This window comes from Microtus oregoni, unplaced genomic scaffold (genome assembly GCF_018167655.1).
Source record: "Microtus oregoni isolate MIOR12 unplaced genomic scaffold, Mior012 000028F_ref0000031, whole genome shotgun sequence".
Taxonomy (NCBI): domain Eukaryota; kingdom Metazoa; phylum Chordata; class Mammalia; order Rodentia; family Cricetidae; genus Microtus; species Microtus oregoni.
This window is the reverse complement of record NW_024543087.1, coordinates 10,142,006-10,164,612: the sequence shown is the minus strand read 5'-3', so window position 1 is coordinate 10,164,612 and position 22,607 is coordinate 10,142,006. Positions and strand designations below refer to the sequence as shown.

Here is a 22,607-nt window from a genome sequence, read left to right as displayed (position 1 = left end):
ATGTGAGCTAAACACCAGCGTTCACAGTCTACAGGTGCGACGTGACCAACTATCTCAGGCTCCTGCTGCCATGGCTCCCCTGCCATGATGGAATCCACCCTCCAGCTGTGAGGCAGAAAAAAACCCTGGCTAAGTTGCTGTGTCAGTGTATTGTCCCCACTCCCGGACCAGAAACTAAGACGAGAAGGCTTTTCTTTCCCTTTGGGTATTCTGCACTGGACCTCTGCTGTGGGTTAAAGGCCCCTGATGCAGGATAGGAATGCAACAACCCTTAGAAGAGCAAACTAAACTAGAGCCCGCCCCTTTCTAACTCAGGGACTTGTAACTGGGCACTGAAACCCATTATAGTCTGAAACTCAAAGGAGCTGGGCCTACGCCTTCTTCTGTGCATCTACTAATTTGTCTCTCAATGGTGCAGGCGTCACTTGGGTCAGACCAAGTGAAGACCATCATGAGGTCCCAGGCAGCTTAGCCTTCATCTTCTGCCATCTTTCATCCTTAACAAGTGGCGTGAAGGAGACGAGGTCTGGAAGACCAGAGAGACCAAAGAATTCTTCAAATATATTTATCATCTTTTAGTGTTTTTCTTACTTAAAAAATAATACTGTTTTTTTTAGGGATTAAAAAAAACAGACCACAGAAGACTGTCTTTCTGAACATGGGGGAAACAGGAGGGATCAGAGGGAAGACAGAGATGAACATGGGGAGGACAGATGGGAGGACGCGGAGGTGTACGTGGACAGAAAGACAGGTGTGAACGAGAGGAAGATGGCTGGGGAGACATGACCATGAAGACGAGTGTGAGTACAGAGAAAGCAGTTGGGTGGACAGGTGTGAACACAGGGAGGGCAGGCTGGACCCTGGCTCCGTGTAGTAAAGGGATGGTGGCTCCCCTTGCCTTTAAAAGGGGAGGCTCTGAGGTATCAACAGCCCAGGCACTTGAAGAAGGAACACAAAGAGAAGTCTCTGTAGTTGCTGTGGACTAACCAGCCTCTTCCATCTCCAGGAGGTCATCCACATATTCCACAACCTCTCCCTGGAAGAGAGGGCAGACACATTAGGAGGGCCACATGGCAGGAAAGGCATCCAAGAGGCCACCACTGGCTGTGGGCTCTGGGAAAAGCTCAGAGCCCAAATGACCTGAGTCCTCTCACTGAACGGAGTCTTATCTTCTACCCCATGTGACCTCAGCATCAAGTGACCAGCCACCCCACAGATAACCCAACCTGCCACCCCAAAAACAACCCGTTTCATGTAGGTCATCTAGCCACCACTCTGAAAGGTTCCAGATGGTTCACTGCTCTGGGCGTCCTTCTATCTGCCCCCAGACTCCTCAATTCTGCCTCAGGAACTGGCACTTTCCGCTTTGACCAGCAGCCCACACTTCCCACACCACCACAGCCAAACTCGCTCTGAGCACATCCCTGGGACGCTCTTCAAGGAGACCCAATCTAAGGTGCAGGCCTGAGCATCATTTATTTATTTAGCAGCCCTGAGGATTGAACCCAGGGCTTTGTGCATCGTAGGTAAATGCGATACTACTGAGCTATGTCCCCAGTCCCCACTTCCTCACTGGTACAGCACTTTTATACCCAACTGGTATTCCGTTCTCATAACTTATGGTCGCTCCTATTTCACAAAGGGCTGACGCTTCCTTCCTTAGTGGCAATGGCCATGTGAATCAGCACGGTGAAACTCCCCTGACCCCGTCTCCCTCAGAGGTGGAGAGGAGCAGGGAAGAGGCAGCACAGAGCCTCTGGGCCTGGCCCAGCATCTCCTTGAGCTTCCCCTCCCCCAGGCTCTCCCAGGATGTGAAGGATCAGGGCAGTACCAGCTCCCAGATCTCTTCTGGCTCCAAACACACCAAGTTCCCAGCTTTTGTACAAAGCATTTTCCAGTTCCTTCCAAAGGCATCCATCTAAATAAATTATAGGGGTATCCACAGATGGCTTCTCTGTGACCCGGATGCCCCTCCACTCAAAGTCAGGATGCGTCAAGAAGAGATATCTGCCGTACAGTAGGCAGAGTGCACGCCTGGCATGTGTCGGGTCCCCGGGTTGACCCTGGGCATGGTGGTACGCGCTAGCAACGCCAGCACTTGAGAGGTCTCAGCAGGAGGGTCACAAGTTCAAGGTCATCCTCAGGTACACTGCAAGCTGGAGGCCAGCCTGTGCTACATGAGACACTGTCTCAAAACACAAAACACCTCCAACAAACAAAGGGCTGGCTAAGGGAGATCCAGTCAGGGAATCGGCTGCCACAACAGATGAACTGCTGGCAGCAAGGACATAATTACAATAACCTGGAAGGAGAATGGGACGGGATGCAAAGTGTCTCCAGCGTGCGGAACAAGTGAAACTCACGACACTAGAAATGACGGTGTGGGAACCTGTGAGATAGCTCAGTGGGTAGAGGTGCTTGCTATGGAGCCCGATGACCTGAGTTCAATCCCTGGCCCCCAGGTGGTGAAGGAGAGAACCAGCTTCCTCAAGCTGTCCTCTGACCTCCATACGGGGCTGTGACATGCCCCTGGCCCTCCCACACACACACACACACATATATATATATATATATATATATATATATATATATATATATATATAAATGGCACGGTGAGACACACATATTCACTAGCACTTGAGACTTGGGCAGGAGAAAGGGCAGGTCAAAGCTAGCCCGGGCCACATATCACTGCTGAGGCTAACCTGGGCACATGGCAAGACCTTGTCTTAAAAAGGAAGGCGGGGGGAGATGGTTCCGTGGATAAATGCCTGTTGCCCAGGCTTAAGGACCTGAGTTCTGATCCCCAGTCTGTATGCAAATACCGCCAAGGCACACACATTTGTCACCTCGACACTGGGGAGGACGACAGAGGAAGGCGGACCCAGGAGCTTGCCGCCTGGTCACGCTGGCTGAATGAATAGACTCCGGGTTCTGCAAGAGACTTTGCTTCAAGAAATCAGGTGGAGGGGCCAACAAGATGGCTCAGTGGGTAAGGTAATTGCCCTGCAAGTCTGGTGACCTGAATTCAATCCCTGGAACCCACACAAAGGTGGAGGGAGGGAACTGACTCCACAGGGTTGTCCTCTAACCCCACGCAAGCAGCGACAAGTGCCCCCAACCTACAACACACGCACGTGCGTACACACGCATCTGGTGCATACTCCAAGCGCATTTCCCCCACAGAAGAAATAGCAGCCCAGCCTTGGCCTCCTAGAGAGCTGGACTTTTCCACACCAGAGCCCTGGCTTTCATTAAAACCCCCACAGCAGCTGATCCCTCGAGGGCCCCTTCTGTTTCTTGAGGAAGGACTCAGCCTTCGAGGGACTCTGACAGAGACATGAGTCATGGTCTCTCTCAGGCAGACGCGTGCAGAGCACGGAAGCTCTTACCTCATCATCATCCATTAGGTGTTCCTGGGCAAAGCCGTAGAGCTCCTTCTGGAGCGTCGTCACGTTAAAGAACTGCACTGCTTCCTGTTGGACACAAGCGAGAACCATCAGACGACCAGGTTTCTCGTCTGAGAGCTGACAGCAAGTTGGCATGGAGTACAAGCATTCAGGAGCGGACATGGAAAGGTTGTGCAGATGGGAATGTACCCGACACCCTGAACTATGGAGACACGAGGGCAAATTCTATCAGATATAGACAATATCACGGTTCTTAGCATGGGGGAAGGGTCTGGGCGTGGTTGGTATCATGTTTGCCTGGCATGCTCAAAGCCCTGGGACCCACTCCAGGACGGTATGAACCAACTGTGGCAGTGCATGGCTGTAATCCTGGAACTTGGAAAGTGAAGCCAGAAGAAGTTCAGAGTCATCCTTAGCAAGTTCAAGGCCAGCCTGTGCTATATGAGACCCTGTCTCAAAACCAAAACACAGAACGCTGGGAGTGAAGCTCAGTGGTAGAGCACTTGACCGGTACACACAAGGTCCTGGGTTCAATCCCCACAGCTTAAAAAAAAAAGGAGCAACTGAGTAAATGTGTGCATGTATGATCAGCAAGGAACTGATAAGCGGAAGATTTACCTATGAAAATCTAGTCTGGGTTTCAGTTTTATTGGGACAGGTGTTGCTTGGTAGCCCAGCCGGGCCTCACACTCATGACAGTCCTCTTGCTTATGCATCCAGAGTGCTAGAATTACAGTCATAAGCCACCATGCCCAAAAGTGACAAATATATTATAAGTCACATATAATTAACCCCCTGACAATAGGTATAAAGCCTCACATTTATCTGCCAAAGGAATTAAGTGATGGTTCATCCATAAAAGTCTATAACCCGGCACTTGGGAGGCAGAGGCAGAGGCAGAGGCATGAGGACTGCAAATTTGGGACCAGCCTGGGCTAGGCAGCAAAACTCTAAAGACCAAGGGCTGGACGTGGCTCAACGGCAGGGCACCTGGTTAGCACGTGAGGAGAGCTCCTGGCTTCTAACACCATAAAAGTGGCGGAGGAGGAGGAAGAGGTACAGGGAGAGGGATGACCGGGGACGACAAAGTAAGTAACAAAAACAGCACGTGTAGTAGAATCCTAACTTTGTACCAAAAAAAAAGGAAGAAAGGCTGAAGAGATGGCTCAGAGGTTAGGAACACTGACTACTCTTCCAGAGGTGCTGAGTTCAATTCCCAGTAACCACATGGTGACCACAACCATCTGTAATGAGATCTGAGCCCTTTTCTGACATGCAAGCATACATACAGGCAGAACATTGTAAAACATAATAAATAAATAAGTAATTAAATAAATAAATAAATCTTAACAAAAAATAAGTGGGCCGGGCGGTGGTAACGCATGCCTTTAATCCCAGCACTTGGGAGGCAGAGGCAGGCGGATCTCTGTGAGTTCGAGACCAGCCTGGTCTACAAGAGCTATTTCCAGGACAGGCTCCAAAACCACAGAGAAACCCTATCTCAAAAACAAAACAAAACAAAATAATAATAATAAAAAAAATAAGTGCAGGCTGTGTGGATAAGTAAATAAAGGGACTCAGAGAAGAAATTAAAAAGCTGTGGGGCCCTGGAGAATGGCTCACTGGGTAAAGGAGCTCACCACCAAGCGTGACCCCTTGGGTTCAATCCCTGGGACCCACATGTGGAAGGAGGGAACTGATTCTCTGAGCTCCACATGCATCGCTGTTGCATGTGCAGGACCATATACATACACACGATAAATAAGTAAAAATATAAAAAAATTCAGCAGGGTATGACGGTATAAGCCTCCAATCCTAGCAGTCAGGAGGCCGAATCAAGAGGGTCTCTGTGAGTTCAAGAACAGCCTGGTCTACACAGTGACTTCTGGGTCAACCAGGGTTACAGAATCAGGGCCCGATTCAAGAGGGACAGAGGAAACCAACGGTAACCAGAAGCAGAGAGAGTTCTTTAATTTCAGAACTGATTCTCTCTCTGAAGGGCAAGGCAGTCTCCTGAAGGAGGAAGGAAGGAGTGGGACACTCACGGGTCTGGGCTGGAAATGCTCGTCCGAGAGGCCCCACTTGTCCCTGTGGTACTGATAGTAGACCAGATTCTGCTGCATGACCTTGTCATCCTTGTCGAAGAGTAGGTAGCTGACGGCGCAGGGGGCTGCGTTCTTTAGATCGTTCACTGGAACCAGAGAGAAGAGGCTAAGCAGGCGAGCAAGCTCTGGGGCTACCTCAGAACCTTCCTCCAGGAAGAGACCAGGCCTAAGGTTTTCCTCCCGGCTCTCCTCTAGAAAACCCTTGACCTCAGAAGGTGAGTAGGGCACAGGCTAAGGAGGCAGAGGCCTCGAGCCACCCTCAGGCTGTGCTGATTTCAGACAATCAGGGCTGGTCGCAGGAAGTGGGTCTCAAGGCCTGGGTCACACTAGGATTGAGGAAGACACAGGCTGTTTAACTACACGCCTCCCTCTGGAGGCTGAGTTCCTGAGTCCCACCAGGCTAGGACAACAATACGAGAGGAGGTGGGCCCTCCTCCAACCAAACCATATGTGAAAGGCATAACGAAGGGCTGGGGGTATGGTTCAGTTGGTAGAATGCTTTCTGAGCATCCATGAAGCTCTGGCTTCCATCCCCAGTTCTCCACAAACCACACATAACAGCATATTCCCAGCACTTGGGAGGTGGAGGCAGGAGGCTCAACAGTCAAGGCCATCCTTGGCTATACAGTGAGTTTGGGGCCAGCCTGGGCTACATGAGACTTGGTTGATAGATAGATAGATAGATAGATAGATAGATAGATGATAGGTAACACTAAGACTCCAAACTGCAGAAACCAACAAGAGAAACCATTGGTAGGCCCTCAAGACAAGGAAGAGTCAAAGGTTACCTTGTCCTGCCATCTCCTGCTCCTGCCCCACTGCTCAGAACTAGACCCCCACATCACCATCAACATAAGGACTCTGCAGAGTGGCATTGTCTTGGGAGGGAGGGGAGTCAGGCAAAGCAGAAATGAGACACAAAACCCAGGGTATCTATTCAGGCACCTTCGTGGCCACTTCTATTAGGTAACAAAATTCTGGTTGGCAGGAATGACCTAGCTGAAGATGGCTCAATTGTGCCACCTAGTGGTTGTTTTCCGTCACAACAACTTTAAAACCTGAACTTCAAGGCTCTTCCCACACAGTTTGGGCGTGAAGGTTTCAAGGTAAATTACACCTACGTTCAATAAATGTTAATTTTTATTTACACTACCTATCTACATCCCTGGAAAGCAAAGATTTCCCAGGGAACAGGAGTCAAGCCTTGAGGCTCAGGGTCTCCGCTCTAATCGGAGCCAGAGGCCTCTTCGCGGACAGCCATGTACATGGCCTTAATGAGCCTTCTCAGCCACCATAGCTGGTAACAGGACAGTCTTGGGACCTCATTCAAGGTCCTGCATGGGGCTACTTACACTTATAATAGGCGAACTGCAAATAGTGGTACATGGTGGCCACGAATTTCTCTACGGGGTAGCCGCCTATGACCGGGGTGAGGGTCTCCTCGCACTGAACCTTGCATTCCAGAACTTCTACATAATGGTCTGCAAAACAGATACGAATTCTCAGAACAGTCTCAACCTTTCTCCTTCCCTCCCTCCTCTCCCTTCCCCTCCCCTCCCTCTCTAGGGATGACTCGCAAGACCTCCTACACTCTCAGCAGCGAGTGTTCCACCACTACTAACTCAGCCCCAGCCCCTTCCTACCTTCGGTCTAGCTCTGCCTGCCACACACATACAGGTAAAAGAAAAAAGAATACATTTAAAATAAAGAACTTGGAGCTAAGGGCTGGCTCAGCGGTGAAGAGCCCTGGCTGCTCTTCCAGAGACTCAGGTTCAGATCCCCATACTACATGGTGGGTCTCAACCACCTGTAATCTCAGTTTTAGGGGATCCCATTACCCTCTTTTGGCCTCCACAGGCACCAGGCACATATGTAGTCCATAGACACACATGCAGGCAAAGTACTGATAGACATAAAAACAAAACAATAAATTAAATAAATCAAGGGACATCCATCTTTAATATTCAAAGTATCTTAAGATCAAAAGAAAATGACAAACACCTAGGATAGAACTGCCAAAAGGGGCTTGAGGCAAAGAAGATGGCTCAGTAGTTAAAGAGGCCACCACCAAGATTGCAGATATAAGTTGAATCCTGGGGACCCACACAGTGTGTAGAGAGAACCAACATCCACAACTTGTCATGTGACCACAAGTGTGCCACAGCGCTGGAGCCCCACCCCTCAACACAAAACAAATAAAGACAAAATTATAACCAAAATATTGTAATGGCCAAAGAATGCTAATGCACATTAATATGAACAGCAATGGAGCTCTGTCAAGACACGACGGCTCCTCAGCAGCGAGCAGCGCCACTTTCTGAACAGTTTAAACCCAGTCAGGAGTGTAGCTCGGTGGCAGTGGGCTGGCCTAACAGGCCACAAAGGCAACAATAGCAAATTGTCAGTGCTCATGTAGCCCGGGGCTGGCTTCAAACTCCTGTGTGGCTGAGGAAGGCCTTGAACTCCTGATCCTCCTGGCTGAGACAACAGAAGCACCACCAAGACCAGATAATGCAGACCTGGGAGTTGAACCCAGGGCCCTGTGCATGCTAGGTAAGTTCATTAACTGAGAGCTACACCCCAAGCCCAAAATAATATAAATTCTATGTATGGAGTTGAATGTGTGAAATGCAAAAATGAAAACCAGAAGAGAGCCTAACATATTATGGCCACCTCTATGTAAAATAAACACACAAAACACGAGGAAATACTTATGTATGCGTAACCTTTACAGACAAAAAGTGATAGAGGTGAGAATCTCGAAGGGCAGTGTAGAGATGAGGTGAGCAGGCCTGCTTTTCGTCCCGCCCGGCTCCTGCATGGCTAGCTTTACACCCGAAATAACAACACACAAATTGTATTCTTTTAAACACTGCCTGGCCCATTAGTTCCAGCCTCTTAATGGCTAATTCTCACATCTTGATTAACCCATTTCTAATAATCTGTGTAACACCACAAGGTGGTGGCCTACTGGGAAAGATTTTAACCTGCATCCATCTTGGGCCAGAGCTCATGGCATCTTCCTCACTGCCTTCTACCCAACATCCTGTTCTGTTTACTCTGCCTATCTAATTTTCTGTCCTATCAAAGGGACAAGGCAGTTTCTTTATTAACCAATGAAAGTAACACATAGACAGATGACCCTCCTCCATCAGGGCAGAGCTGGGATGAGGAGGAGAGGCATCTAAGGAATGTGAAGTCCTTAGGTTTGACTGTTAACATCAGGAAGTCAGGAGAGAATGCCAGCCCTGCTCAGCAGACAGGGAGAACACTAACTAAATGCTTAAAAATGAACAGCCCTGGCTGGGCTAGGGACAGAGCGTAGGGGTTGAACATTCCTGTAGCATATGTGAGGCCCTAGGCTCAATCCCCAGAATTGCGATAAAAAGATAAAGTAAATGGCACCTTCTATAAGAGAGTAAAGACATCACACATCTCTGGGTGTGACATTCTGAGGCTACTTCTAGTGCTCTAGCCAAAAATGGGCACTCCCAATAAAACTGTCAGAAACCAAATAATCCTGCTCATTTGTTTGTTTTTGTTGTTATTTTTTGAGAATGGGTCTCACTCTGTATCTCTGGTTGTCCCAGAAGTCACAGAGATCTGCCGCCTGCCTCTGCATCCCTGCTGCTGGGATTAAAGGTGAGTGCCACCATGCCCAGCCCAAATTAGAAATACTTACAAATTAATTAGCCTAAATGTCTCTAAAGGATTGTTGGTGGCCCGGGGGTGGTGGCGCATGCCATTAACCCAAGTACTTGAGACGCAGAGGAAGGAGGATCTCTGTGAGTTTGAGGCCAGCCTGGTCTACAGAAGGAGTTTCCAGGAGAAGCCCTGTCTCAAAAAAAAAAAAGAGAGAGAAAGAAAGGAAAAGAAAGAAAGTTGGTAATCTAGAAAGAAGGAAGCAACATGGATGAGAAATTCTCAAGGAAGTGGAAATGGGGAGGGCAGAATGCTAGAAATGAAAAACCCACTGAAAATCAAAAACACAGTGAAGTCATGACCAATGATTTCAGAAGAGAGCATGGAGATGGAGAACAGGTTGAGGAAAGACTCATTCAGATATCAATAAAGAAAAAAGCAAGCATGCCCACCTTCTAAGAACTCCACCATAGTCAAAAGCCAAACTAAACTGAGTGCAGTGGTCCACACCTTTATTCCCAGCACCCAGGAGGCAGAGGCACAAAGATTTCTTAAGTTTGAGACCAGCTTGGTCTACACAGCCAGGCCAGCCTGGGCTACACAGTGAGACCTGGTCAAAAAGAAAACCAAATGTCTTTCCTATCTTAAAAAAGTGTCCCTTGCTTTTTTTCGTGGCGCCTCCTAGGCAGCCGGCTGTGTGTCATCTCATCCCCTGCCACCAGCTGTCAGAAACTCAGTGACGTGGATGATGAACGCAAACGTTCTGTGAGAAGCACACAGCCACGGGAGTAACTGCTGATGCTCTCGGTGAAGAGCGGAAAGGTCATGAGGTCCAACTCGGTGATAAGAATGACAGACAAGGCTTTCCCATGAAGCAAGGTGTTTTGAGCCATGGCAGAGTGTGCCTGCTGTTGAGTACAGGGCATTCTTGTTATAGAGCAAGGAGAACAGGAGAGAGGAAGCACACAGGTCTGTTCGTGGATGGATTGTGGATGCCGGTCTGAGTGCTCTCAACATGGTTATTGTAAGAAAAGGAGAGAAGAATATTCCTGGACTGACAGACACTACTGTGCCGCATCGGCTGGGACCTAACAGAGCTTGCAGAATCCGAAAGCGTTTTAATCTCTGTAAAGGTGATGTCCCTAGTACGTTGTCAGAGAGCCCTTAAACAAAGAAAGCAAGAAGCCCAGGACCAGAGCGCCCAAAATTCAGTGTCTCGTTTCTCCGTGTGTCCTGTAGCACAAACACTGATGTGCTGCTCCGAAGAAGCAATGCACTAGCAAAAACAAGGAGGAGGCTGCAGAATATGCTAAACTTTTGGCCAATAGAATGCAGGATGCCAAAGAAAAGGGCCAGGAATGGATTGCCGAGAGACGTAGGCTGTCCTCGCTGAGGACTTCTGCTCCTAAGTCTGGGTCCAGTCAAAAAGAAGTCTTTAAGGGTAACAAATAAATAATCATACTTTTAAAAAAAAGTGTTCCTCAGATGCCAATCAAGGCTTCTGGAGCACAGGCCCCGCCCACCACCAACCTGCGATGGACAGGTAGAAGTCCTTGAAGTCCTTAATCTCCCTGGAGCCTTCGCAGGCTGCCAGGCACTCGTAAAAGGCTTTCAGGAAGTCAGGGAGCGCCAGCTCCATGTCCGTTATGGACGTCCTCCAGTTCTCCCCATTGTAGGCCCGCACCGCACGGACGAACAGGTTCTGGAACGCAAGGAGATGCAGTGAAGCCCCTCCTGACAAGCAGGAGACACGCTTGTCCCGCCCAAAGAATCATGACCCCTACGGAGCCACGCTTCATCAGCCCTGGATGACCCTTGACTTGGTACAAACCAGGCACCATATACATGAGTGTGGATTTGCCTATACGCTCACCAGAGGTACCTTCTTATAAAAACAGAACCCAGGGTAGCCCAAGCTGACTTCAAACTCCCAGAGTAGCTGAGAATGACCTTAACCACTTTTTAAAAACTTTTTTTTTTTTTTTTGATTTTCGAGACAGGGTTTCTCTGTAGCTTTTTTGGTTCCTGTCCTGGAACTAGCTCTTGTAGACCAGGCTGGACTCTAACTCCCAGAGATCCGCCTGCCTCTGCCTCCCGAGTGCTGGGATTAAAGGCATGCGCCATGACCGCCCGGCACTTTTTTAAAAACTTATTTTTACTATTTAGTGTGGACTTAAAGAGTCAGATAACAGGGGCTGGAGAGATGGCTCAGAGGTTAAGAGCATTGCCTGCTCTTCCAAAGGTCCTGAGTTCAATTCCCAGCAACCACATGGTGGCTCACAACCATCTGTAGTGGGGTCTGGTGCCCTCTTCTGGCCTGCAGGCATATACACAGACAGAATATTGTATACATAATAAATAAATAAAATAAATAAAAAAAAAGAGTCAGATAACAGTTTAGGAGACATTTCTCCCACCACCCTGTGAGTCTCGGGAATCAAACTTAGGCTCGGCAGCAAACACCCTTACCCAGTGAGCCATCTTGCCAGCCCAAGAAATCACAGGCATGTACCATCACATCCTGTTTCATACAACACTGGGGACTGAGCTCGGGGCCTTGTGTGTCTAGGTGAGCACTCTACCAATTGAGCTATACCCCAGCCCAAATCACTATATTTCTTTCTTTGTTCAACTTAAAATATTGCAAGTATTTGACAATGAAACCAAAATCAAACCAAGGAAACAGTAAAAGAAATCAGATCAATGATTCCCAGAAGTCAGGGGCTGGGTGACAGCCAGAATGAAAAGGAACAGGAGGAAACTTGTCAGGCTGGGTGACAAAGAAACTCCTCGCGTTCTCTCTGTAGCCTGTAGCCGTCACATGACACATGAAGCTGTCTCCAATCACTGAGTTACGTAAAGTTCATTAACGCTTAGATAAAAGGGCATGGCGGTGCATGTAGTTCCGCCAGGCTTTGAACCCACAGCCGTCAGCCGTCATCAATGCCTCATCTCCCAAGTGCTGGGATTATAGGCAAAACCACCATGCCCAATTTGTTGATTTTTTTCTTCATGGGAATTTTGTGCTCAGCCAGTTTCCTACCATCATAACTAATAAATATCACTGAAAACAACAAGAGCATTCTTTAGACATCAGCATCTGGGCCAGCAAGAAAGCTCAGTGGATAAAGGTACTTGCCACCAAGTCTGAGGACCTGAGTTCAAATCCTAGACCCCCCTGGTCAAAGAAGAGAACTATGCCTTGTCCTCTGACCTCCACACAAGCTCTCTTGCTCTCTCTCTCTCTCTCTCTCTCTCTCTCTCTCTCACACACACACACACACACACACACACACACACACACCTCTTCTCTCTCTCTTTAAATAATTAGAATGTAATTAAAAGGAAAAACGATGCTAGTTGCTCCCCAAGACATGCTCCTTTAACATATCCTGTTGCACCAACTGCGGGGTGAAGCCAGCGAGTACCTCGTATGACTTGGTCTCCAGGTCTTTAATGTGGTCCTCAGCTCCAGGCAAGCTCTTGTAATAGGCCATGTTTCTCTTCATCATCTCATCGTCAGGGTGCTTCAGAAGATAGGTATGAGCCGCAGCGATGGCCTTCGGGAGGTCATTGGCCTGAGCGTATGGCAAGAGGATCACGGTTCAGACACATGCTGGACCTTGCATTTGAGAACTGAGAGCTTCATTTCAGCTCTTCCTTCCTCTCCTCCTCTCTCCCTCTCCTTCCTTTCTCCTGACCCAGTCTTAAGCAGCTCAGGCTGGCCTCAAGGCTGTGGATGACCTTGAACTTCTGACCGAGCATCTTTACCTCCCCAGTGCCTGGATCACAGGCATCCAGGAATACAGCCAGTTTTATGTGTTGATGAGGCTCAAACCCAGGACTGTTGCAAGCCAGGCAAGTACTTGACTGGCTGAGCTACAGTCCCAGCCTCTTCAGGGAGCCCTTAGTTCCTTCTCACCAAATAACACTTCTGGTTAAGAGGTCAATGACTTTTCAAGACCTATCAAGATCTGGGCCAGTCACTCTGATGAGCCTTTGTTCCCAGAAGGTGACCGGGCGATGGCTTCATTATGCCTTTCCTCATTTACTCTCCACGGTCCCCACCATCCTGGTCCCAGGAGGATGGCCTCTGTGGCACTGACAGCAGTCCCCAGGCTCTCTGGCTTCCACAGGGGTCCCCCAGGAGGAGCCCAATGGGAAGCTAAAAGGGAGGGGTGTAGTCTCTTCCGTCTTCTGGCTCTCTCCCTATGGCCACCCCTGACTGCAATGGTATCAAACTGAAGGTCACACATCCTGTCAAGGTGACCTTCTCTACATGGTCACTCCTCCTGACTCCTAAGTAACTGCTCACTCCCTCGCTCCTTCCAGCAAAGGGTTGGGTACAACCGAGTGGCTCTACGCTGGGGCATTAAAAATCCCTTGTGGGTCCCTGCACCTGCATGCACTTCGAGAAACAACCGTCTTGGTAAGTTTTCCTCACACCATCTCTTCTGCGGCAACCTGTCAAGCACTGTTTCCAGATCTCTCACAGAACCGTCTGCCTCCCTTCTCAGGGACCCCAACTCCCTCTCTCTGGCTCACCTACTTCACAAATACTCCACAATATTCATGAGGCATCTCCTATAAGGAGACACTGTTTTCAGAGATCAGGTTGGTGACAGTTAGTTCATCCAGAGTCTGCGGGAACAGGCAGATCTGGAGCCCTGGGTTTACAGCTGACCACATGATCAGTATTACCAGGACAGGCAGGTGTGGCGGGGGGGGGGGGGAGCGGGAGGGGGAGACCTTAGGCGACAGTGTGATAATAAACCTCCATCTCAGACATGATGGAATCTAGTACCAGAACCATGGAGGAGATGAGCCTCTCAGCATGCTGGTGAGAAGTTATCTACGTGAAGTTTTAATTGTGATTATCCACCAGCTGTGGGTAAATACCATTCTACAGCCTGGGTTCCCAGACTTAAAATAGGGAAGGTGAGCTGATCACCTGCATGCATTTCTCTCTGCCTCTTGACTGGGGACACATTGTGGGCAGCCACCTCATGCATTGATGCCTTGACTTCCCCCATGATGGACTCTACCCTCAAACTGTGAGCCAAACAAGCCTTCCTTAAGGCATCTCTGTTGGGCATTTTGTCGCAGTAACCAGAGGAGCAACTAACACAGGCAGGCAGATGGTGATGAGCCAGCCTCCCTCTGGGGACACAAAACAACCTGAGAGGCCTCTGTTGACAGAATCCTGGCAGACAGAAGGGTCCCCATCATGCGTGCAGATAAGGCCTCCTTCAGCCTACCAAAGGAACACTCTGAGGCAGGGATGGTGGTTAGGGTGAGAGACAGACAGACAGACAGAGACAGAGAGAGAACTTGTGAGACCCATCAAATTCTTGAGAATAAGGTTAGAAAAGGTGACATCCATCTGAACCAGAATGCCCCTAAATTTGAAGCAAGTCATCAGAGACAATGGTGGTTTCCCGTGGCAAGGGGTGGGTGGACAGGAGGGCAGGCTCCCAGGTGTAGGCTGCCACCTAGAGAATGACAGTGTGGCCTGTGGCTGATAGGACTTGGGCGGAGGCCTAGGCTGAGGTACAAGGGCCAGCAAGAGGGCTCAGTGTGTAAAGGAGCTTGCCACCAAACTGGGTGACTAAGTTTGATGCCTGGAGCTCACATGCTAAGAGAGAGCAGGCTCCCAACAAGCTGTCCTCTGACCTTCACACACGAACAGTGTGTGCCCCTTGTGCGCACACACATGAACACACACACAATAAATGATTAAGAGCAAAAAATAAAATATCCAGCCGGGCGGTGGTGGTGCACGCCTTTAATCCCAGCACTCGGGAGGCAGAGGCAGGCGGATCTCTGTGAGTTCGAGACCAGCCTGGTCTACAAGAGCTAGTTCCAGGACAGGCTCCAAAGCCACAGAGAAACCCTGTCTCAAAAAACCAAAAAAATAAAAAAAAATAAAAATAAAATAAAATAAAATATCCTTCTTAACCAGAAAAAGCAGAAACTGGGTTTTAGGAGTTTTCTCTCGACCATGCTCAGTGAAGGCCCAACAAGCTGAGGCCTTTCTGTCCAGCATTCCAACCTCCCAAGCAAGGACTTAAAGGGCAGGGAACTGCAATTTGTAGCTATTTTTAGCAAGCAATCACAGGCAGAAGTTAAGCAGCCGTAAAGAGGAGGCAGTGAACTGTGTACGTTAGATTCTAACAGAAGGAACAGAGACGAGCCTGGTGAACCACAGGGCACAGACTTCTGTGAGCAGAGAGAAGCCTGTCCCCAGAGAGCAGGCCACATTATGAAGCCCTTTCTCCAGTTCCAGGTACTTTGCTGGGGCATCCCAAGACATATTTGCCACCTTAGAAGAGGCTGCAACAATTTTCAAAGGCGCTGGGAGGGGCAGAGCGTACAGGAGGTAAGCAGACAGGAGGATGGGGAATCCAGATTCAGTCTCAGCTATGTACCAAGTTTGAAGCCAGCCCAGGTTACATAAGACCACGCTTCAAAAAGGGGGGGGGAGAATTTTCATGTTTAAGATGAGGAAGGGCAGTGTTTTTGTTCACTGTGAACTTGTGTTGCTCTCATTGGTTTAATAAAGAACTAAATGGCCAATAGCTGGGCAGGAAGAGGTTAGGCGGGACTTATGGACAGGGAAAAAAAAGAATGTGGGGAAGAGGGCAGAATCGCGAGGAGAGGCAAAGAGAAGTAAGAGGAATATAACATACCATGTGGTAGAGCATAGGTAAGAAATATGGGTTAATTTAAGATATAAGAGCTAGGGCTGGAGAGATGGCCCAGAGGTTAAGAGGTCCTGAGTTCAATTCCCAGCAACCATATGGTGGCTCACAACCATCTATAATGAGATCTGGCACCCTCTTCTGGTGTGCAGGAAGAATACAGTATACATAATAAATAAATAAATCTTTTTTAAAAAGATATAAGAGCTAGTTAGCAATAAGCCTAAGCTATTGGCTGATCATTTACAATTAATAATAAAGTCTCTGTGTTGTTATTTGGGGAGTTGGTGGTTCCAAAGAAAAACTCCACCTACAAGGCAGGATTTGGAGAGCTTTGGAAGAGCTGTGTGGCAGAACCTGAGGGAAGGAGATTGAAGCCATTATCTCAGTGGGGAAGGGCACTCATTGGGTTGCATTGGGTGGCTCACAACCTCCTCTAATTCTAGCTCCGCTGCCCTCTTCTGGCCTCCAAAGGCATTCACACATATGTGGCATGGTACACACACACACACACACACACACACACACACACACAAATTTAAATAAAGAAAAAAATTTTAATTCAAAGGATTGACGCTCAACGTTGAAGGAAAGGCTGATCTAGAAGAGGCCCGATATGGGATGTTGCTGGTGGGTGCTCAGAAGAGTGGGGCTCGGTGGGGAGATGCTCAGTGGAATAAGGTGGAATCTGGGGGTGGTGTGGAGGGAGACCTGGTGAGGTGGGGCTCAGGGGCAGCCCAGAGGCAAGGCTCTGTGGAGCCGACCCTACTGTAGAGGTGGAGAGGTTAGGAGGTGAAGTGTGGCTCCGGGAACTGGCAGGAAGCTCAACTGGGCGGGGCTCAGCTGAGGTGGGTTTTGGGACAAGATGGGGACCGTGATCAGTGGGACAGGTTGAGAGAGGGTGACTGTGGGAAGGAAGGGTCCTCAGCAGAACTGGTAATGGGCGGGGTTCGAATGGGGCGGAGCTCCGCTGAGGGCGGGGCTATCCGGACTGCAGGCCTGCTGGGCGGGGCTTGGGATAGAGCGGGTGTGGTTTGGGAACTGGGCCAGCTAGGCGGAACTTTCTTCTTCTTTTTTTTTTGGATTTTTCGAGACAGGGTTTCTCCGTAGCTTTTGGTTCCTGTCCTTGTAGACCAGGCTGGCCTCGAACTCCCAGAGATCCGTCTGCCTCTGCCTCCCAAGTGCTGGGATTAAAGGCGTGCGCCACCACCGCCCGGCATCTAGGCGGAATTTAAGGTGGGGCGTCTGTTCGAAATTCAGTCGGAAGGGGCTTGGGCGGGTGGGGCTCAGGGGCGGGGCTTTGCCTGTGGGCGGGGCTTCTTGCGGCGGGGCTCTGGGTGGGGCGAGCGCACGTACCTTAAAGTAAGCGAACTGTAGGAACTTGTAGGGCTCGCGCTGCTGAAAGTCGACCAGCACCGCGCGGCTGGGCTGCGACTGACGGAAGGCGGGCAGGCCCTGCTTGCAGCGTTTGAGACACTGCGCCCTGCGCAGCACGCCGCCGAAGAGGCGCAGCTCGGTGTGGCCGGCAGCGCCGGCGGGCATGGGAGCGGGCGTAGCCGCGCTGCAGTTGCGGTGGCAGAAGGCCTCGCTGTCGCGCAGCAGACGGTGCAGCCGCAGGCTCACCTCCAGGTAGCCCACGCTCTCGGCCCAGTGCTCGCCGCTGTACTGGTCGAGCGCGTGGCGGTAGGCCGACTCGAGCGGCATCAGCTCGTCCCGCGGGAAGCTGCGGAAGCTGTAGCGCTCGTACTGTGCGCGCCCCGGTGGCAGCACGCACCCGGCACTCAGTAGCACCAGCAACGCGGCCGCAGGGCTGCGGGACCCCATCACGCGTGGCCCGATGACCCGAGCCCGGAGCGGAGGACGCGCGACGCGGCAGGCCCGGGAGCGGAGGCGGGGACGCCGGCCGTGGCCCGCCCCGTCCGGCAGGCCTCCCCGCCCGGGGACCGAGAAGGGTGTGTCCTGGGGAGGCGCTCAGCCCTGGAGTCTGAGAGGTGGGGAGGAGAACCTGAGGGAATTCCAGGCCAGCATGGGGTACATGGGACCCCATCTCTGAAAGGAAAGAAAGTTTGCAATCACTTGAAGGATGTATGGGCCGCACTCCACTAGTTTCTTGTTCAGCACATCCGGATTGGGGCCGGATTGGGGTGTGTTTTCTTTTTTTCTCTTTGCTATAGCCCAAGCTAGCCTTAAACTCACTACATCGTCCAGATTGACTTAAATTTGCTCCAAGTCCTCCCCCTCCCCACTGCTGAGAGTCACAGACATTCGCCACCACGCCTGCCCTGAACAACTGAGGCTGCGGGATTACAGACCACACTGTGAATAGCAATGGCACTAACCTTTAAGATTTTAAAAGACGTTGCATAGATAAAGTTAATAAGAATGCCGGGGGCTCTTTGTAAATCGTGTGAGATGTCGGGTTGAGGATGCATTGCATCTAAGGCGGAGTATGCTGGAGAAATTTGTGCATGAGCAATGATAAAGACAGTAATTAAAAAAAAACTACATTTTTTGAAGTAATTTACAGCAAAATTGCAGGGACAGAATCCAAAATTCCTATATTCCTCTTCATGAAAATTTACAAATTGACGGCACACCTTTAATCTTAGCACTCCGAAGGCATGGCAGTGAATCCCTGGGCTGAGGCCAGCCCAGGCTACATAATGAGACCTAGTCTAAAACAAACAAAAACCCAAAATTTATTTAGAGCTTTGAGATTAGCGGCTAAAGGCATTTGTTACCAAACCTGAGTTCAATCCTAGGCTACATGCTGGAGGAACAGAATCAATGCTCCGGGTTGTCCTTTGACCTCCACACACGTGCTGCGGTACCTGAGTGCGCTGTTCCGAGTCAGGGCCAGGAGAATGATGCTCTTTGGGAGACTCCTGTAGAAGACTGATTAAGACAAACGTTCCTTTTCCAAACCACATTGTCTGCTAGTCAATAAACAGATGACCTTTGTTTAGGACTAAGATTAGATTAGAATTAATCTATTAGAATTAGATTCGGAGAGATCAGAAACCTGAATAAATCAGGCACATCTTGGGTAAATAATGGCAACCAAGGATTGGTTTTCTTGTAGGTGTCATGGCCACACCTTATCTCCTATACTAATTAATTAATAATGGGGCTGCAGAGATGACTCAGTGGTCAAGAACATTGGCTTCCCTCCCAGAGGTCCTGGGTTCAATTCTCAACATGCACATGGCAGCTCACAGTCTCTGTAACTCTAGTCCCAGAGGATTTAAGCTCTTCTACCCCCTCTAGATACCAGGCATACATGTGGTGCACCATGAAGGAAAAACACCTGTACACATAAACTTTAAAAAATTGAAAAGTAGCCGGGTGGCGGTGGTGCACATGGCTTTAATCCTAGCACTTGGGAGGTAGAGGCAGGTGGATCTCTATGACTTAGGGGCCAGCCTGGCCTACAAAGCAAGTTCCAGGACAGCCAGAGCTGTTACACAGAGAAAACCAAAGCAAAACAAAAAACAATCAAAGAAAACAAAAACATTACAGAAGGGCTCAGTGGTTGAGTACCTACCTGACATGTGAGTTCCTAGGCTTAGTAATCTATAGATGGAGGCTGCTCTCTCATTTCCCAGCCTCCCAGACCCAAATAATCACACAGAAACTATATTAATTACAACAGTGGCTAATAGCTTAGGCATATTCCTAGAAATCTCTTGCATCTTAAATTAACACATTTCTATTAATCTATGTATCACCATGAGGCTATGGTTTACCGGTAAAAGTTTGGGTGTCTTTCTTCTTTGGCAATTACATGACGTCTCTTTGACTCCACCTACTCTCTATATATATCTCTTCCAGCCTGGCTATATTCTGCCCTGCCATCGGCCAAAGCAACTTTATTCATTAACCAATAAAAGCAACACATATACAGAAGGACGTCCTCAGACCTAAGGAGGGTGGGTGTTTGTCCTCCGTACTTTATGTTGCTGTGTTAAAGCATCATGACCAAAAGCAACTTAGCAATAAAATAGTTTATTTGGCTTACAAGTTGTGGTCCATCATCAGAAGTCAGTGCAGGAATCTGGATGCAGGAACAGAAGAAGCCATAGAGGAACACTACTTACTGGTTTGCTCTCTGTGACTTGCCCAGCTTGTTTCTTTTTTCTACCACCCAGGACCACCTACTCAGAGTGGCACTGCCCTCAGTGGGTTGAGCCCTCCTGCAGCAATCATTATTGAAAAAAACACCCCTACAGGCTTGCCGACAAGCCAGTCTGAGAGAGGCATTTTCTCAGTGGACTGGTCCCTCTTCCCAGATGACGTGTGTGTGTGAAATTAACAAACAATGCAAAAACAAACAACAAACAAATGAAAAACCACAACAGCACAGTGTTCTGTTGCTGTGATAAAACACTGGCCAAAGCAACTTAGAGAATAACTTACACTTCCTGGTCATAACCCATCATTGAGAGAATCAGGACAGGAACTCAAGGCGGGAACCCTGCAGGACTACTGCTTGTTGGCTCACCCAAACTCATGCTTAGCTGGTTTTCTTTTCTTTTCAAATATTTTTTATTTGTTTATGTTTAGACAGGGTCTCACTCCTGCCTGGCCTGGAACTTACTATATAGACCAGGCTGGCCTAAAACTCAGAGACATACACCTGCCATTGCCTCCACAGTGCTGGGATAAAAGATGTGTGCCACCACGCCTGCCTTAGCGAGCTCTCTTGTACAGCTCAGGATCATCGACCCAGGCAATGGTGCCACTCACAGTAGGCCAGGCCCTCGAACATCAATGAATCACCAACACAGTGCCTCACAGACATGCCCACAGACCAACATGATCTGGGCAATTCCCGAGTTGACGCTCTCTCAGAAGACTATAGGCTGTGTCAAGGGAACAAATCTCGCCAGGGCACGGGGTTCCCAGAACTCACATCTGGTGTGTTGTAACTCTCTGGGACTTTAGGCCTGGTATGGCCAGATTTTCTCATCTTTCAAGAAAAACTGGAGACACACATTATGTCATCCTCTGGTTGTGTGTTGACAGCTATAGAATTAACTTAAAATTGAGATACTAGTGAGCTAACATAGCTCTTTGGGCCACGTCTAGTTATAACATTTGATCTAGCTAGACACCCACTATCATTATCCAGAGACTCAGTGAATCACAGAGTCAGGTGTGGCTGTAAATGCAGAGAGAAGGGTCAACCTAAGGAGCTTGCTTCCCCGGAAGAAGAAACAGCAAGATGGACTGACCAAACATACCAGAAAACTAACCAACGAAAAACTCCAAAGCAAACATTAAAGTGTGTGGCACAAGGAAGCACAAAGAAATTTGGGAAGTATGGTAATGGCGGCAGTCCTTTTTGCCCCACCCCCTCCACCCCCTGCCCCAGGCCTCCCATGGGTCCTTGGATGTTGTCAGGCAGTTCAGACTCCTGAAAGGACAAATGAAGATGAAGACATCGCAGAAGACCTCACTGTCATGTGCACAAGTCGGTTCCTGAGACATGATCACCAACTTTTGCTGGCTTCCTTATTTCACAAGTTTCATTGCTTTACACTGAGCCCTTCTCTTGTTGCACAACTTAACCCTGAGATCTGGAGTTCATGATTTTCTTTATCAGACAGCTTAAAGAAGTGAGAAAGATAAGAGGACTGTAGAGCCTGGCGGTGGTGGCGCACGCCTTTCATCCCAGCACTCAGGAGGCAGAGGCAGTTGGATCCCTGTGGGTTCAAGACCAGCCTGGTGTACAGAGAGAGTTTCAGAACAACTGTCTGTCTCAAAAACCAAAACACAAAGGGAAAATGACTGGCACAGTAGAACTGCCCACAGTTAGCCGGGCGGTGGTGGCGCACGCCTTTAATCCCAGCACTCGGGAGGCAGAGGCAGGCGGATCTCTGTGAGTTCGAGACCAGGCTGGTCTACAAGAGCTAGTTCCAGGACAGGAACCAAAAAGCTACGGAGAAACCCTGTCTCGAAAAAAAAAGAACTGCCCACAGTTTTACCTGGGGCAGGGATGGGAGGGCAATGCTGTTTAGTTTAGATTACATTTTTTTTTCTGTTTTCAGGCACACATATGCCCCTGCTTGTTATATAGAAGTCAGTGGGCAGCGTGCAGAAGTTGGGTCTTTCTTCCCATCATGTGAATTTTAGGGATTGAACTCAGGACTTCAGGCTTATTGGCAAGGGCCTTCCCCACTGAGCTGTCTCTGACACCCTGTTTGTTTTGAACATCTCATTCTACAGCTGGGCTGGCCTTAAACTTGCAGTTCTCTCTCTGACTCCAGCCTTCCGAGGTACAGCTGTCAATCACTGTGCCTGGCTTATTCATTTAGGTAACTTTTAAGTTCATAGCACTAGATGCCCACATAAAGAAGCTGGGGAAATCCCACACTAGTGAATTAACAGAACATTTGAAAACTTTAGAACAAAAAGAAGCAAACTCACCTTCAGCATGAAATAATCAAATTGAGAGCTGAAATCAACAAAATAGAAAAAAAGAAAACAATACAAAGAATCAATGAGACAAAGAGTTGGTTCTTCAAGAAAATCAACAAAATAGACAAAACTTTATCCAAACTAACCAAAAGGCAGAGAGAGAATATCTAAATTAACAAAATCAGAAATGAAAAGGGGGACATAACGTCAGGTCATATTTCGAAAACCTGTACTCCACAAAATTGGAACACTTAAAGAAAATGAACGATTTTCTGAATAAGTATCACCAAAATTAAATCAAGACTAGATAAGCAAATTAAACTACCTAT

General features: G+C 48.8%; 1 protein-coding gene across 1 annotated transcript; it reads right to left on the bottom strand.

The window, feature by feature from the left end:
• Positions 1–543: 543 nt before the first annotated feature.
• LOC121464309 (cartilage associated protein) lies at positions 544–18,203 on the bottom strand. Its single transcript, XM_041677183.1, has 7 exons — positions 17,215–18,203; positions 12,586–12,735; positions 10,688–10,859; positions 6,868–6,996; positions 5,456–5,601; positions 3,393–3,476; positions 544–1,036 (listed from the first exon to the last, which is right to left on the bottom strand). Exons 1-7 carry the CDS (start codon positions 17,680–17,682, stop codon positions 983–985), a joined length of 1,203 nt encoding a protein of 400 aa, XP_041533117.1. The 5' UTR covers positions 17,683–18,203; the 3' UTR covers positions 544–982.
• Between the last annotated feature and the right edge of the window lie 4,404 nt (positions 18,204–22,607).